Source organism: Megalops cyprinoides, chromosome 19 (genome assembly GCF_013368585.1).
Source record: "Megalops cyprinoides isolate fMegCyp1 chromosome 19, fMegCyp1.pri, whole genome shotgun sequence".
In the NCBI taxonomy this organism is placed as follows: Eukaryota; Metazoa; Chordata; class Actinopteri; order Elopiformes; family Megalopidae; genus Megalops; species Megalops cyprinoides.
Window position 1 is genome coordinate 6,857,391 of NC_050601.1, and position 16,070 is coordinate 6,873,460.

At 41.9% G+C, this 16,070-nt stretch overlaps 1 protein-coding gene across 1 annotated transcript; it reads right to left on the reverse strand.

Moving 5' to 3' along the window:
* Positions 1 to 9,645: 9,645 nt before the first annotated feature.
* desi1a (desumoylating isopeptidase 1a) lies at positions 9,646 to 15,174 on the reverse strand. Its single transcript, XM_036553021.1, has 6 exons — positions 14,684 to 15,174; positions 13,665 to 13,686; positions 13,392 to 13,461; positions 12,561 to 12,670; positions 12,121 to 12,243; positions 9,646 to 11,253 (listed from the first exon to the last, which is right to left on the reverse strand). Exons 1-6 carry the CDS (start codon positions 14,769 to 14,771, stop codon positions 11,160 to 11,162), a joined length of 507 nt encoding a protein of 168 aa, XP_036408914.1. The 5' UTR covers positions 14,772 to 15,174; the 3' UTR covers positions 9,646 to 11,159.
* Between the last annotated feature and the right edge of the window lie 896 nt (positions 15,175 to 16,070).

Genomic DNA, 16,070 nt, shown 5'->3' on the forward strand with positions numbered 1-16,070 from the left:
AGCTACAGGGCTGATGATAGTCAGGGGCACTGCTACAGGGGCCTGATTATGGAGAGGGGAGCTGCCACAGGGGATTCCCGTCATCTTGAAACTGTGGTTATAATGATCTGAGAAGCAGGGCGCCATCCAGAGAAATGCATAAATGCAGCTCCTCCAGAACCTCCCATGGCAGTCCTGTCTTTCCTTTTCCCTCTCACGAACACAAAGGCCCGGAATAGAAATATCAATATTTCAGTAATATAACACTGAATAATATAGTATAATATTTCAGTTCATTAATTGCACTGCATTTTAAATGAAAATTTCAACTCATTTGTGTTGCAGTGGAGTAATTGTATCTTTTAAGATAATGTTTGAAATTGTAAATGATGTTGATGCTGCTGATGATGATGATGATAATGATGATGATGATACTGATGATGATGATGATGCCATAATTATCAGCGTAATCACCGCTCTTTGCTACCCATTTACGTAGGTTTGCTGAGTTTCCCCACAATTTCATAAGGCTTTAGCCCCGCCCCCACCCCGCCTACGAGCCGTCCAATCACATCGAAGCTGCATTGGGTTACCTGTGGGCTCCCGGCTCAGTGTGGTAACTCATTCCGTCAAGGTGCAGCCGGCAGCCTTTGGCGCCGGATTCGTCCGTGAGCAAATTTGCATTCAGCGTAATATAGAGGCCGCATTAGCGCCTCTCTCTGTGCACTATGTGTCACCCCGCACATTAAAGCTGCCTGTGGAGAAAGTGATGTATGCAGCCGGGCGGCTGGGATTCAGCTTTTATGCTAACTATGTTCTGCATTAAACAGATGCTGTCTTTCTCAGGTAACTCCCCCGAGAGCATTATCTGTGGAGCTCAGCCTCACAGAAAAGGCTTCAGACTTGGGCAGAGCTGGCTGTTGTTTTTTTTTTTCACTCCAAAGAGCAGTGAGCATATCTTGTCACTGTTGGGGAGTTCGATGCAGGTGGTTCGCAGGCTTTGGGAATATCTGTCCGTCTGACGGACTTTGTGTTTGCCTGTCTGTGACTGTTGATAATTAGCCATTCACATCATTCATCCGCTTGTTTTGAAGTCGTGAAAAAGAGGTCACAGTTGAGATGTGGCCAAGAAATTGTGTGGCAAAATGACAATGGAATGATTGAATGTTGCACGGTTACAAAGCGGGTGTCTTTTGTGATGTAAGAGTGCTGTAAAATCCACCACACTTTGATTCACAGTTTGATTTTGAGTCAAAGTATTCTAACAAGCCTTTCATATATACCTGTCTCCATGTCTACGCATTTGTCTGCCTGTCACTTGGTCTCAGTTTCTGTGTCAGTATTCCTGTCAGCCTCGTTGAAATGTCTATATTTTCTCTAAGCTGAATCAATTCTTCTGAACACCGATCTCTTCTGAATGCTAAACTGTAAGGCCCTCCTTTAAAGCAGCAAAACAGAATACACTCACATTTGATAAGAAAAGCTAAGTCTAAGGCAGGGTAGCATCAGCATTGCATAAGTGGAGCATAACCTCTGTATGGGTGTTAAAGACACCCTTATGTAATGAATCAGTTTTTGGTAGAGTGAACGAAGAACAACACCAGACCCAAAAACATGATACACTGTATTTTTTATTGGGAGTAAAAAAAACATCTTGATTCATTTTTGTCCCCTTGAAGAAATTAAATTATTTTTGGTTCCATCCTGTGTCCAGGACAGTTTTACCCGGAGGATACATTATGCTCAGTGTGTGTTCCATTCCAGTGTATTCTGAAGTAACCATGCATATCTGATACATTTGTACTGTGTGTGCACCTTTGTCCTGAAGACTTTTTTTTTTTAAAAAGAGGGCTTTCAGTTGAATGTAGCATATTGTTAATATGTATAATATATATAATGTGCGACATAACTGCGTATGTGTGTGTGTGTTTAAGCAATGTAATGTTAGGTTACTGTTGAACGCTTGTGCAAATTATTTCACCTGAAGAGATTCACAGAGACCCAGCTGTAAAAAAATGGCTTACAAATGTTGTATATGTAGGATGTCAAATGTTGCTCTTGTGCTCATCACCCAGGAAAAGAACATCTGCAAAACACAGACTGAATAATGCACTTCAGCCAAACGTAGTCGTGTTTCGTCTATCCCTTTCTACAGGACCATTTACCATTGCACTTCACATCTCCAATGGCGAATTTGACAGTCCATTTGGTGGTTTTCATAAGGAGCAAACTGTGAGTGGGCTGTGGGCTGGCCATCGCCTGCCTCTGTGTGGAATGGGGAGGAGGGTGTAACGCTTGGAGATGGTGTTCAGCCTTGTACACACGCACTGCAGTCAGACTGTGGCTCAGAAAAAAGACTCTCAGCCTGTCTCCATCCATCCCAAATCCACCCGCTGGTGGGGGGGGGGGGGGTGTAGGGGGGCTCGCGGCCCTCTCGTAAGTGGAGCACCGAGCCGCGTGTGCTCGGCTCCCGGGTCAAAGCTTCGATCCAATCACAGCGCCAGGGTCGGTTCCAATTAAAAAAGGCAGATGACAACGGCACCGTGAGTATCGCGGCCACACCGACACCCCTCTCTGCTCTGTCACGTTTTCGCTCCAGGCTGCAGTTCCGAAATGATGCACGAATGAAACGAGGTACAATGACTGGTAGAGAAGCCTGCTCTCTCTCTTTACATTCGGCTAGTCAACACCCACCGTGCTTTCCCCTTCTCCTCCTCTGTAATCGCCTAAAATACCACATTTTCCAAAATAACAAGGAAGATTTCTCTTGGTGTCAAAAATGTTAATCATCAAAAAGTCTATCTCTGATATTTTCTTACTTTCTTCCCACCTTACCTTATTTTAACCTAACTCTCCCTCTCTCTTTCCTTCTCCCCTCCCCTCCCCTCTCTTTCTCTCCTCTCTCCCCACCCCTATGTACTGTTACTCCCAGCACAGAAGCACCTCCCACAGCTGTGTCCCCCATTTTTCTTATGCAGATGTCAGCCTGAATCACCTAACGGGGTCACACCGTTCCCCGCCACAGCTGGAGCTGCCACCAGCCTGCCGTACTCATCAGTAAAACCGAGTCCTCTGGCTTCAGAGTGCCTGAGCAAACTTTACAAAATGCAAGTAACTACACACAGTTACATTGTGCCTACACCTGTTGAACCTGTCTGTACGGTGTACAGTGTAGCTACACCTGTAAGAACTTACAATGTGTATGTACACTGTAGTCACGGTATAGGTACACAGTTATACTTGTTTTTATACACTGTAAATGCACAGGTAGGGGAGTAACTGAATGTTAAGTCAGACAAAAGAATAATTCTGTCCAGCCTGAAATACACACCTGGGAAATCGCTGTTGCACTGCCTTGAGCATCATGTTAATGGATAATGCAGCCTCGTATGGCTGCATTTAAACAGCGCCTCCTGGTGTGGACGGATATGTATCAGCCTCCTCTGTCACACTGGCTGGCGAATGAGAATGCTGGGTATTTTCTCAGCGCTGCCCAGGTTCTGCCTTACAGCCTTGCTCACTGGACAACATCCAAGCAGCATCCTAGCAACATTCAAGCATCCCTAACCCCCCCCAATCCCTTGGGTCATTGACACTCCGTCTATGTTGCATAAGCCCATTCCACGCCCTTGCCAGTAAGTGACATTGGCCGGCACAGAGTGACAGTGGTAATCCCCCAAAGATTAATCAGTGGATGATTCTCACATTATTTATGTTGGACGATTTTTTTTTCTCCTTGGCTTTGATTCTCTGTTTGTTTGGGGTTTTTTATGTAGATTAGCACAGTGTGTCATTCACAGGAAAGTGGGGCAGATGTAAAGGAATGTGGGTTGTGACGCCATTCAGGAACGGCAACGGGACGTACACACACACACACACACACACACACACACACACACACGTAGTAGTCGGCTCTAACATTTGCAGCGGCCCAGAAAAGATTCCATTGTATCTTCTCTCCATTCAGTATCTGTTTATCAGCATGCAGCAGCGGCACACATAATCTCACCTGCTTCCTGATGAGACAAGGCAAGCGGTTAATTAATGGCAGGTTTAATTATCTCTTCTCTGCTTTTGTCAGGAGACAGCCAGCGCCAAGAATAATAACGATGCAGTCAGGCTACCCTCCGCTCTCCAGAGTAAAGACTACAGGGTTGAAGTGGCTGTGGATTTAGCCCTGGCTATGCCTCAACACAGAGGCTGCTGACTATCTGAACTGCCTGGTAAATGCTTTTAACGTCTGAGCTGCTTGGTAAATGTCTTTAATGTCTGAGCTGTTGCGTAGATGCATTACTGTGATCCTCAGCAAGGCTGAAGGATCAATGAGTCACTGAAAAAAGCCCTGGTGGCAAAAGTAGTATTTATCAATATGTGGTTAAAATCTTGAATTCTATATTTCTTATAGAATATGTTTTTGATTTATTGTGAAATTTTGATTTATTGTGAAAATTCATTAAATTATTAAGCGGCATCCAAATGTATTCATACCCTTGATAAACTCTGATAAAATGATCATTTGGAAAAAGACATGAAAATGTGCAATCAGATTTTTAAAACAAACCTTGTGCTTCTTAGTGGAGGGAACCAGTTTTTTCTTACTTTTTCTTTCATTGCCCTTTTTACCTTTGAATCCTTTTTTCCCCCCATTCTGATAGGGGCACCAGGACCAAAACACCCAAAACCAAGAGATCCACCTCCATATTTCACAGAGGTCATGATGTTCATCTCACCATCTCACCTTCTTTCTCTTTAAGCCGATGAGAGAACATGGTCATAAATGTCTTTTTTATGAACCAGGGCCTTTTCCTTTCATGTTGAGGTGTCTGATCAGGATGGCTTCCTTGAAACGCTTCCGTGTAGACTGTGTAAAAGAAGCGGATTTGCACTCATTTCAGCCTATAAGTTAAAACAGAGGTGTGTGGATCAAAATAATTGCAGGAACTGTACTTATATCCACATCCAAAGATTCTTATTAAAGGCGATATAAAAGATTCAGACATTTTGGCATTCTGCCTTCATCAGTGGAAGTGTTTTTTTTTTTTTTACCTAACTCTAAATGTCACTGCAGGTGTAAAAGCTAATAAGAAAGTAATTGCCTATCAGTGCTTCTGTTAATTATCGCTATGACTATTACTGTATTCCTAACTCACTGCGGCAAATTGAAAAGTAATTTTTTCCATAGAATTCTTTAATAACAGAGGTGCATAGATCAAAAGCGTTTCTGTAAGTACAGTGATAAAAGGCGTGCACTCAACATTTTTGAATGTAGATAAATGAGGACACCAGTGTTTCGACATGCCTCATTAAGAATGACTTTCACAAATCAGTTCCACTTCTTTTTGAATTGTGATCGCTGAAGAGGCTCATCCTTTCAGTTCAGCCTTGAACATCCAAGGGTAGCTTCTGAGACGTAGCTTGATGAGCTCAAGATCGCTCCGCTTGGATTTTTGGGTTTTTTTTCCCTCTAAATCAAATTTTTAACAGCTCGTGGGAACGTAGCGATCCTCTTTGTCACTTTATGAACTTCTTGATACTGGACAGTATAATAGAAACTAGTAGGATCAGCTGCTTTTCATTTTTTTATTCATCGACCAGCATGTGAAGGGAACTCTCAGCCTGCTGACTGAGGGAATGAATGAATTCACCAAATCAATTATTTGCCCTTATATGTATTCTTTATATCTGGTGATTTTTTAAGCTCTATGAACTTCCAGAAGTTTCTGTTAGCCTCCAGGCAACAGAATCTTGATGCAGGATTACAAAATTTATAGGATTATTATAGATACATAGTTAAAAGGTCTGAACGAATTTGACTGTAGTTTTTAAAAAATATACAATTATTTGTAAAACATTTGCTGTTATTTTGCAGCCTAGATAGCCCTTTTACATAGTTTAGTCTGGGAAAAAAATGCACAAATTGCACATTTGCCTGTATTCTGTTAAAACTACCTTTTGTCACAGTTGATCAATTGTGTGATTTTATTACAAGACCACTGAAAATACAAAAGCCAAGTATATCAATTATTGTTACAGCATGTTCCCACAGATAATCATATACATAGTGCATTGTGTATGGTACTGTACAGCATGTTCTATAATAAATAGATAAAATGATATGAACATGAATATGATATATCATATGAAATTATATATGATATGAACTGTATATACATGGTAAACAAAAAACTTATAACAAGGAAATCTAATGAAATTTTTAGACTAATGAAAAAATGCATCTAGATATCTAGATATGTTGAAGAAATAATGTAAAACACATATTAACATATAAGCCTACCAGTCCTGTTATAATTCCCACTGTTGTTATGACCATGGTGTGTGTGTGTGTGTGTGTGTGTGTGTGTGTGTGTGTGTGTGTGTGTGTGTGTGTGTGTGTGTGTGTGTGTGTGTGTGTGTGTGTGTGTGTGTGTGTGTGTGCGTGCGTGCGCGCGTGCGTGTGTGCGTGTGTGCGTGTGTGCATTGCATGCATTGTGATTGTTTTCCCCCTCTCTCAGTTGCTCTGACAGTAAAAAGCAGAGACATGACATGTTCTACACAGCTCTACTCTGCTAAGCACCATATGGCAGTTTTACCGGGAAGGGCACTGCACTGGATATAATTTGATTGATTTTCATACTGTACTGTAAGCAGAGTCACCACAGGAAAAAAGGCACAAACTCTCTCGTTTTTTAATTCATCAGGCAGGTGATCAAATATGATTTCTTTTCAGCATATCTGTGTGTAAGGAAATATATCAATCGAGAGGAAAGAAATAAGTGCAAGCATGATCTTCGGTTAAACAGGTGGTGGAGGGAGGTGGGTACGATTTGTCTGTGAACAAATATATCGGCAGGGGCACATGAGGCCAACTCAGCTTCCCAAAGCCAACCCCCAGAGGCATTTCTGAGAAGTTTTCAGCATCAATGAACTAATCCTAACAGAAGCAAAAAAGGTATACATGTATATGTATTATATGTGGCATTATTTGCAGGAATTGTCTTGGTCTGAATTTGGGGAGGCAGATTCTCATGGGGTATCTCATCTAGAGATCTGAACAGGTGGCCTGTCAAGGGAGTGAAAGCTAAGGTGGGATGAGAGGGTCCAAAATGAATAGGTTTCCAAGCTCTTAAGTAGTTGTCTCTGTTTGCATTTCTCTTCTCTAATTTTCTATTTATTTTCTGCTAAATCCCTGCTACATGCAGTGAAATGGTTTTTTTTATCCTCAGATTGATAGTACTTGTTCCCCTACACTGAGAACAACTAAATGCCATGTGCACGCGTGTCTGTATGCCTGACTGTGCGCTTTACTGTGTGCATGCTAGCATGTGTGAATTCACAAGATCACCTCCTACCTTATCTCTTCGGTGAGCTAGCACACCATTGGTTCATTATTCTGTGATCATGTGCCATGCATTATTAATACCAGTACTGCATCCACAGCAAAACTTGCTGGGGGGGGGGGGTCTGTGGGGGTCACTTAAATCATGTGATTACTTAGGAGTTAGTAAGAGGTTTCAGGTCAGCGGTGTTTAAAAGGGGAGCTCAGAGTGCTGAGAAGATTCTCTGGAGAGAGAGGAGGAGAGGGGGTTGAGAGAGGAGGAAGGAAGGGTGGGGGAATCGAAGCGAAAACCAGAGCATGCCTTAACCTCAGCGCAGAAACACAAGGGAGAAAAGGAGGACGAGGGGGAGGCTGACGCTCATGTGGTCTGACTCCTCTGAAACAGGCCCCCGAAAGAAAACAGCGAGCGGACGGGAATGTAGGTTAGGGGGAAGACAGGAGGTGAAAGTTTTCAGAAAACAAGGGACAAACAAACAGCATGCAACAGATTAAAACGGGGAGGGGGTGGTGTTCAAATCCTCTGTGAATGGTTCTGGTTTCAGACGCATTTAATGAACAATTAATAAGAGAGCAGAACTGCGCATGTGTTGACAGCCTAGTCAAAGACGGCTCCAGTTAGGCCATTAAGATCTGGGGTGGATTAAAAACCTAAACCTTGACAGCTTTGTGGGAGCTTAGCCAGCTGCTTTATGGTAAAAGCTGATATTAATTCAATATTTTCGCCATAGGACTTTGAATTTTTTCCTGCTGTCTATCACATTATATCGAACTGCACTATACCTCCATGCGTAGTGAAAGGTTTTAATGCATTTTAATGAGGTTTATCATACAATACCGTGAGATTTTACTCTTGAATGAGGATTAAACACTATGGGAAGTGAATGGAGATAAAGGGGTAATTTTCATAATTTTAGTTTATTCCGTTATTCAGCTGCGCTGACTGCTCTGTCTCATTTCTTATTTAACGTGGAGTACAATAATTGGCATTACTGGAATGTTGCTTTTTGTTTTTTGTTTTTGTTTTGTTTACTACCCACATACAGATCTGGCAGGCTACAAATCTAAGTACTGGGTTTTAAAATGTGTGAATAGCATCAGAAATAATGTTTTCATGAACGCAGTTGTTGTTTTGAGTTAAATTCGCAGCAATGAATTCTGTCAGAGTAGTCCTCTTCAGGGCTCTTTGACCTAATAATAAACTTAACAATGAATAATTAAATAAACTGCTTCTATTTTTGGAGATAATATGTGCCTTCCTGCATAGTAAACAGAATCCTCAGATTAAATTTGTGCATCTTCTGTCTGGGTCCGTGCACTCTCACAACAGGAAGCCAAGAGCTTTAAAGCATTATGAACAGAGAGCTCCTCTGACCAAACGCTTGTAAGCTTTACCTTATACTTGGAAGTACCTGTGTAATGCATGACTCTAAACACCCCATGCTCCCACCTGTAAGCCTGACCGAGAAGGGAGTTTGAGGGTTAAGGGTTTGAGCCACAGCTTCCCCAGATCGCTGGTGGCCATCACACCAGGGTCTGTTGCTTACGACCGGAGTGTGAATCGCAGATGTTTCACAGAAGCGGAGAACGTAGCCACGTTGTTTTGATGGGACTGTGTGACGATTCGATGATGTGCTGGAGTGTGTGGACTCCAAGTTGACAGAAAAGCCGCAGCAAAATTAAGACAGAACACTGGCGCCATCCTGTGGATGTTCAGAGGAGACAGCTTATAGAGCAATATTGTACCCCATCTCTTCCACTGATTCCTTGGCAGTACAGGCATGCTGCAAATCATCCCAAGTGCTCTCTCGTCTCACATATTTGCATAACCTCTAATAGTTTAAATAGGATAAACTATTTTAAAGAGTTTTTACACCAACCACATTTTGATGACACTGATTACATTATTGGCATTTAGCAGACTTACATAGGTTACAATTTTCACGTTATCTATTTATACAGATGGATGTTTACGGAGGAAATTCTGGGTTAAGTACTTTGCCCAAAGGTACAGCAGCAGTGCCCCAGTGGGGAATCAAATCAGCAACCTTTGGGGTACAAGCCCTGCTCCTTACCACTATGCTACACTGCCGCCCCAATATTATCAAAATCCTCATCAGGAATGTAAATGCATGCGTTGGACAGGATTGAATGACACATTAAAACATGTTGAAATGTAGTAACCCAGCATGCACTGCTTTACTGACCATGGGAAGTAACAGCCCCCTTCCCCGTTAGGTACTTTAAACCACTTTGGCAAGCGACGTCAGATCTCAAATGGGAAACAGAAACCCGCAGCCTCAAAATAAGTCCGTTTTGAATACATTTTAATTATTTAATTAAAATAATGAACGGACAGTTGGTCCGTGGCAAACAAATAGAGGTATATAACAGAAATGCTTGGTATAAACATTTCGTGGATGGCTTCACAGTTACAAGTAAAAGTATCAAAACAGCATGACCATAGCACTAATGATACTGATAAAGCAATAATAATAAATTATTAAATATCATAATATTGACAACAAAGAGCAATTAATTCCATCTATCATTACAAAAATGTTACACGGTAATACAACAGTTAAACAATTTGTCTAGGCGTATGGCTGACAGAAGGCTGTTGGAAGTCAAGTAAATGGCAATTGGCAATGTCTGACACCAAGTAAAGGGTTCCTGTGTTATAATGGTCCTTCAGTTTGGGGGCCAGACACACACGCGCACACACACACAGCGATTTGTAGAATCGTAGCTTATGCAGTAGCCATATATCTGTGGATGATACAGTCACAAATTCAGTTCCAGTATTAACCTGCTCAACATGACGCATTTCCTTCTATAAACATTCCTAATGCATTTTACAAAATTCATTCATCTACAAACATTCATGTATGGAATCTGTATTAATTCTTAAATCTGAATATTCCTATGTAGAAAGCGTATAGCTTGGTAGACTGCAGCAGGGGCCTACCAAAGCATCTATAGTACATACTGTAATACATAATTGTGTAAAGCAGAGGGCAGTGCACTTTTCTAATGTGATTTCCATGCTGGTATTCAGCAGCAGTAATCACAGCTAACTCGAAACATGACTGTTTAGCAGAATACAAAATGTCAATTCCAGTCACTTTCAGGTAACATTATATCACTCCTGTAATGCTTGTTAATTTTACAATCTATGCTAATGAGTGAATGAGATTGTATTATATTGCATCTACAGGCTGACATACGTCACATATGTGAAATTCCTTCGATTTTTGATTCCATCATTTATCATTTTTCGCGAGGGGGGAGTTGAGCAGAGGGTGTAATTTCTTTGGGACCACGTCCCCCAATGTAGCGATTTCAATTCAGTTTCGAAGCTCAACATCCCATCCATTCTCCTCCATTCTGCAGGTCTCCCCTCTATTTTTAAGCCTCTTCCAACTTATTCTCAGTGATCATTCACTGAGAAAGTACAGAAAAGCAGACACTCTGCAATATGTCCCAATCCAGAGGAACACAAAGCTTTCAAAGCAGCTGGGAGGTGTCTGAACACAGGTACGCCACTTCTCACTAGTTTAATCTCATGTTACAGTTTAACAATTATAGCGGGATCAGCAGGAAATTATGTAAGTTTGACAGACAAACTGAATAGTTATTAAGAGTAAAACTACAGGAAAGTCTTAGTATGTCTACACACGGATACACAATCACAAAAAAAAAGATTTGGGAACCACTGATATAGAAGCCCATTAGGCACAGAGCTGCAGACCTGCCTTACATCATGACGGTTCTTATATTAAATATATATGTATTCTATATGTATGCATGTATATGTTACTCTGTGTGTGTGCAGGCACCCGTGAGTCTAGCTCTGGTCGTGGTGTCCACCGATGACGTTTCCCCCGGGGGGAGAGATATGGATGGAGTCCAGAATGGGACGGAGGACCTGACCAAAGGGCCTGGAGGTGGAGGAGACACAGAGGGACACACAGATCAGTAAGGACAGAAACAGTGCTCCTCCTGCCCTAACTGAACAACCCTGGCTTTCGTAATATACTGCTTCACTATTGACACAGAACCAACAGTGCAAATTACATTACATTCTATTATTGGCATTTAGCAGATGCTCTTATCCAGAGCAACTTACATAAGTTACAATTTTTATATATATTACCCATTTACATTTATTCATTTGGCAGACACTTTTATCCAAAGTGACTTACATAGGTTACAGTTCTTTACAATGTTATCCATTTATACAGCTGGATATTTACTGAGGCAACTGTGGGTTAAGTACCTTGCCCAAGGGTACAGCAGCAGTGTCCCAGCGGGGATTGAACCGGCAACCTTTGGGTTACGAGTCCTGCTCCTTAACCACTATGCTACACTGCCGCCCATCCATTTACACAACTGGATATTGACTGCATTAAGTGCCTTGCACAAGGGTACAACAGCAGTGCCCCGGCGGGAAACTGAACCTTTCAGCTATGCGTCCTGCTCCTTACCACTATGCTACACTGCCAAATGAGACACAATGTAGCAGTATCGAGGAGGTATAACCGAATTTCTGATCTCTCATCACAATAACACACAGTTTTGCTACACCGACTGGAAATGCACATTACAAAAATGCTGCAATATTATTCACTGCTCTCCCCAATGTTTTTATGTTGTACGTGTGTGTGTGTGTGCTAGCCAGGTTATACCTGTGCTGTAAATGCCTCTCTTAAGAGTGCACATCCACATCGCTGCTGTAGGACTGTGAGTCACTGAACACACCGGCAGCTCCTCTGCTCCGCTGAGGCTGAGAGGGAAAGCAGACTTACGTGGAGAGCACCTCGGACGGCAGGTCTGTGATGTACGAGGGGATCTTCTTTCCCGTCAGGAACTGGGCCACCTCATTACTGAAGGTATTACAGTTGTGCTCAAACAGCCGGTACCTGTCCCTTCTGAAGAGGCGGGGAGAGGGAGGGAGAGGCTGTAATGAGATTCACGACATGGCGGCACTCCGGAGACATACATATACACTTTAAGCCAAATGCATAAACCTTATGCTCACCCAGTGGAGAGGCATCACAAAGACAAATATGCAGACATCAGTACCAAGTCCAGAAAAACAGACAAAAACACTGACACACACCCAGACACTCTCACACAAACATGTACACTTACATTCCACATGATGATCCAGCATCCCGTGAAGAGGTATCACAAACTACAATGCCCCCCCACCGCACCCACCCCACCCCTATCCATACACACACACCTGTATGTGGTCTCTCCCAGTGAGGACAGGTAGTCCATGAAGATCTCCTCTGTCACCTCTGTAGTTCCCAGCTCGATGATAGAGTTGGGCTCACCCAGCACAGTCCCGCCCTGAAATACACAGGTCACATGAAGCCCTGCAGCTGACTCTCAACTGATCCAGGCCTCTAGTTCACTTCAGCCCTGCAGCAGATGCCTCAACCCTACTCCACATGTAAAATGCATTTACCCACTGCTTCCCTGTCAGGCAGGGTCTACTCCTTACATTTTTCCATAAGCTTTAATAAGATTGCTACTCCCCGCCCCCAAAAAAGTGTGGTTGCTAAGGGCACTAAGCCATTAAGAGATTCATCATTACCAGTCCTTAATTATAGTGATTTTCATAGTCATATTTTTAATGCAGATCTCTTTTTTTCTGTAACCAGCAGCCAGTACTTAATGCATAGAGACGCAATGATTTTTTTTTCGCTCTGATTATTATTGAGTACATATAGTGGGCTTTTGTGATGAGGGGTACAAGGAACAGTGCTGGGGGCTGATGTGTTATGTGTAAGCTTACATGGGTGTATTAAGTGAAGTATGGTAGCAAGCTGAAGATCAGGCAGGCTAGAGTCAGTGAGTATACACATACACAGGGAAACCATTCAGAGACAGGGTCAATTGTTCATTGGCTGGCACTACAATAGCATTAGCTACAGTACGACTACAGCAGGCATTATTAATGTTAGGTCTACCACAAAAAGGAATAAAGGTAAAATACATACAATAAAAGTAAAAAAAAAAATATATATATATATATATATAAGTAAATACAACAAAATAAATATTTTACCGGCAGGCAGCTTGAAATGCCCACTCCTCCAAAGAAGAACTCTTCACCATAGACCACGATGGAGGTGTGCCTACAACAATGGCAAAAAATGTGTTTTTACAGAGTGCTACATAGACATGGCTGTTCTCTCCTTCACTCTCTCACAAAGTTTGAATTTCACGAGGTATGGATGTGCAGTACCTAAATGCTGACAAGACATTTTGACTTCCACAATCACTGGAGTGCATTTTTACCCACGAAGTAATCAGAATTCTTTGAATTCTTTGTACTTACCAAATTCCATCAAGTTGCTTCCCTGGAAAAAAAAAAAAGATAAAGAAACAAAGTACAAAGTTCAAACTTGACCTGTAATACAAAGTTACTAGTGAAATAGTGAACTGTGGAATGCAGTGATGGAGGGGATCCTTATGATGTAGTTTCACTTGTAATGCACCATTTTCTTAAAAGTGTTAATCTGTAAATACTTGTGGTTTGGGAAACAGTAGAGGATCTCTCTCTAAGGTGGATGATCCGTTGCAACGGAATCGTTGACTTCTGGTCATTTAATTAGTGAACTGATTCGAAATCTGTCAAGAATTAATCTAGCTATAACTAGGCCTACCTAGCTAGTTAGCTACCAACATACTACTCTGAACTCTGTCCTTGCACCCATACACTAAAAGCCAAAATGCAAGCACGAGTGGTCTACAGATGTATCTTGTATATTATTTTATCATCAACTGGTCAATCTCTCTTAAAATACACGGCCCATTCATTACCTAGTCCTCATCTATGTAACGGTATTTAGCTACCTAGCTATCGACTGTATTAGTTTAGCAACCTTTAAGCATTTGCCTTTGTCACACCTAGTGGTCGTTAATTTGCTCAGACACATTTCTTCAAGCGACATCAATTTCTTATATAAAATACATATATTTATTGATTTTCATTTGACACCTGTCGGCTGTTGGGTAGTTTGTTAGCAGGATAGCCATACAGGTAGATGCGGTGCTCAGCTAGCCAGCAACAGGACGACTTCAACTACTACAGTAAAAAGTGACAAGGTCGCCGGTTTCATACATTAGTTAAATGCAGCAGTGGCACTGTTTAGATTATAGCCGTTATCTAGCTAGCCCCTGCTATCTACTGTGTAAGGCTGAGTCTAAAGCCAGCTAACTGGCCTGCCAGTAATCCCACAGAAACAGCCTGCACCTCCGTCCTCCTCGCCGTTTCCTGACTTCCCATCTGCCCCCTAGCTGGCATCCTACCCCAGCTAAAGTTGCCATAATATCTTCGCTAGCTAAACTACTCACCTAGCATGATTGGACTGAGCTGGCGAGCCATTCCTTTGGAAAGGTCGTAAATGTAGAGTTTAACCGTAAATGTCGTGTTATGATCCATCACCTCCCAAAATCGTTCCGTTTTCCTTTTGCTTGTTAGCTAAGGTTAGCTACGAAAACCGGTTAACTTAGCTAGCTAAAATACAAGTTCAGTAGCTAGTTGCACTGAAATATATGGTCTATACATTAACAAGGAATACTAAAAGTATTGCATACATATATAGTGTTACTTGGCAAACAGAATAAAACGAACAAATCAGGATAACGACATTACTTAGTGAGCGAATGACACGATATGTGCTCAAACTCCGTGCATAAGCTGCGTGCGAACCTACTTAAGAGCTCAAAGCTCTGTCTGCTATGCCCATACAGCAATATACAGTATGCACCGGTGTGAAAAATGCACATTCATTGTTAAGAATAGCGGCCTACTGGCAGCTAGTTGGTTACAGCTGACATCGTATATCTAGTATTTTTTCCACATTGTTGCACACGTAGGGGTTGAGGGGGGTATGGTGTATCGGATGCGACAAATGCTACCCCATTTTTTCCTCACGGGATCGCTTCTTGCAAGTAGTCCAAACCGCTGTTTTCAAACAAATTCCGCACTGTTACAGATTGAGACACCAACAGTAACAGGTCAATAATAACAGTAATAATAATAATAAATAATCTAACTAATAAATTCAAGTGTTTTACGATAGCCACATGTTAAAACGCATAACAGTAGGCTGTCATGTAGTAATTAATGAGTCATGTAGCTTAAAACTCGACATGTCATTTGTGGTCAATTCATGTCTAAGGCACTGATTAGGAAGGCCAAAATTTGTAGGCTATAAACTATACAAGTTGGGGTGAAAATACATGTTTGTTGTGCATGTAACTGTTTTCCCCTACTGGTATGAATAAACCTTTTGCGCCTTTATTGCATGATTGTTACCGATGTTTTGTTCAGTGTTTTGCACCGCATCACCGGGCAATTACCTTTAAATGCTGGCAAGGTGGTTATCAGTAAAATGTGTTCCAATCACGAGGACGGTATTCAGTTAGATTTGTGATTTGTAGATCATTGTGATTGGTTAATTGAATCAATGCTCCATCAGCCATTTTGTGTTATAATCTAGTAAAAGAAAAAAATAACAGATTAAAATGATGTGGTTAGAGGATGAAAACGTCAGTACCGCGTCACTTAGAAACAGATAAAGTATGTTATGGTGAAAGGGCCGGGTGAGTTTGCTGAGGTGTGGGGGTCGCTATAGCCGTGTTGTGGGTTGGCCATGGAGTGCGACTGTAAACCCGAGAGTTCGTGCACTTCGACCTTCCCCTGTGAAACCGAAGAGGACATCGCGTCTGGTGAGGC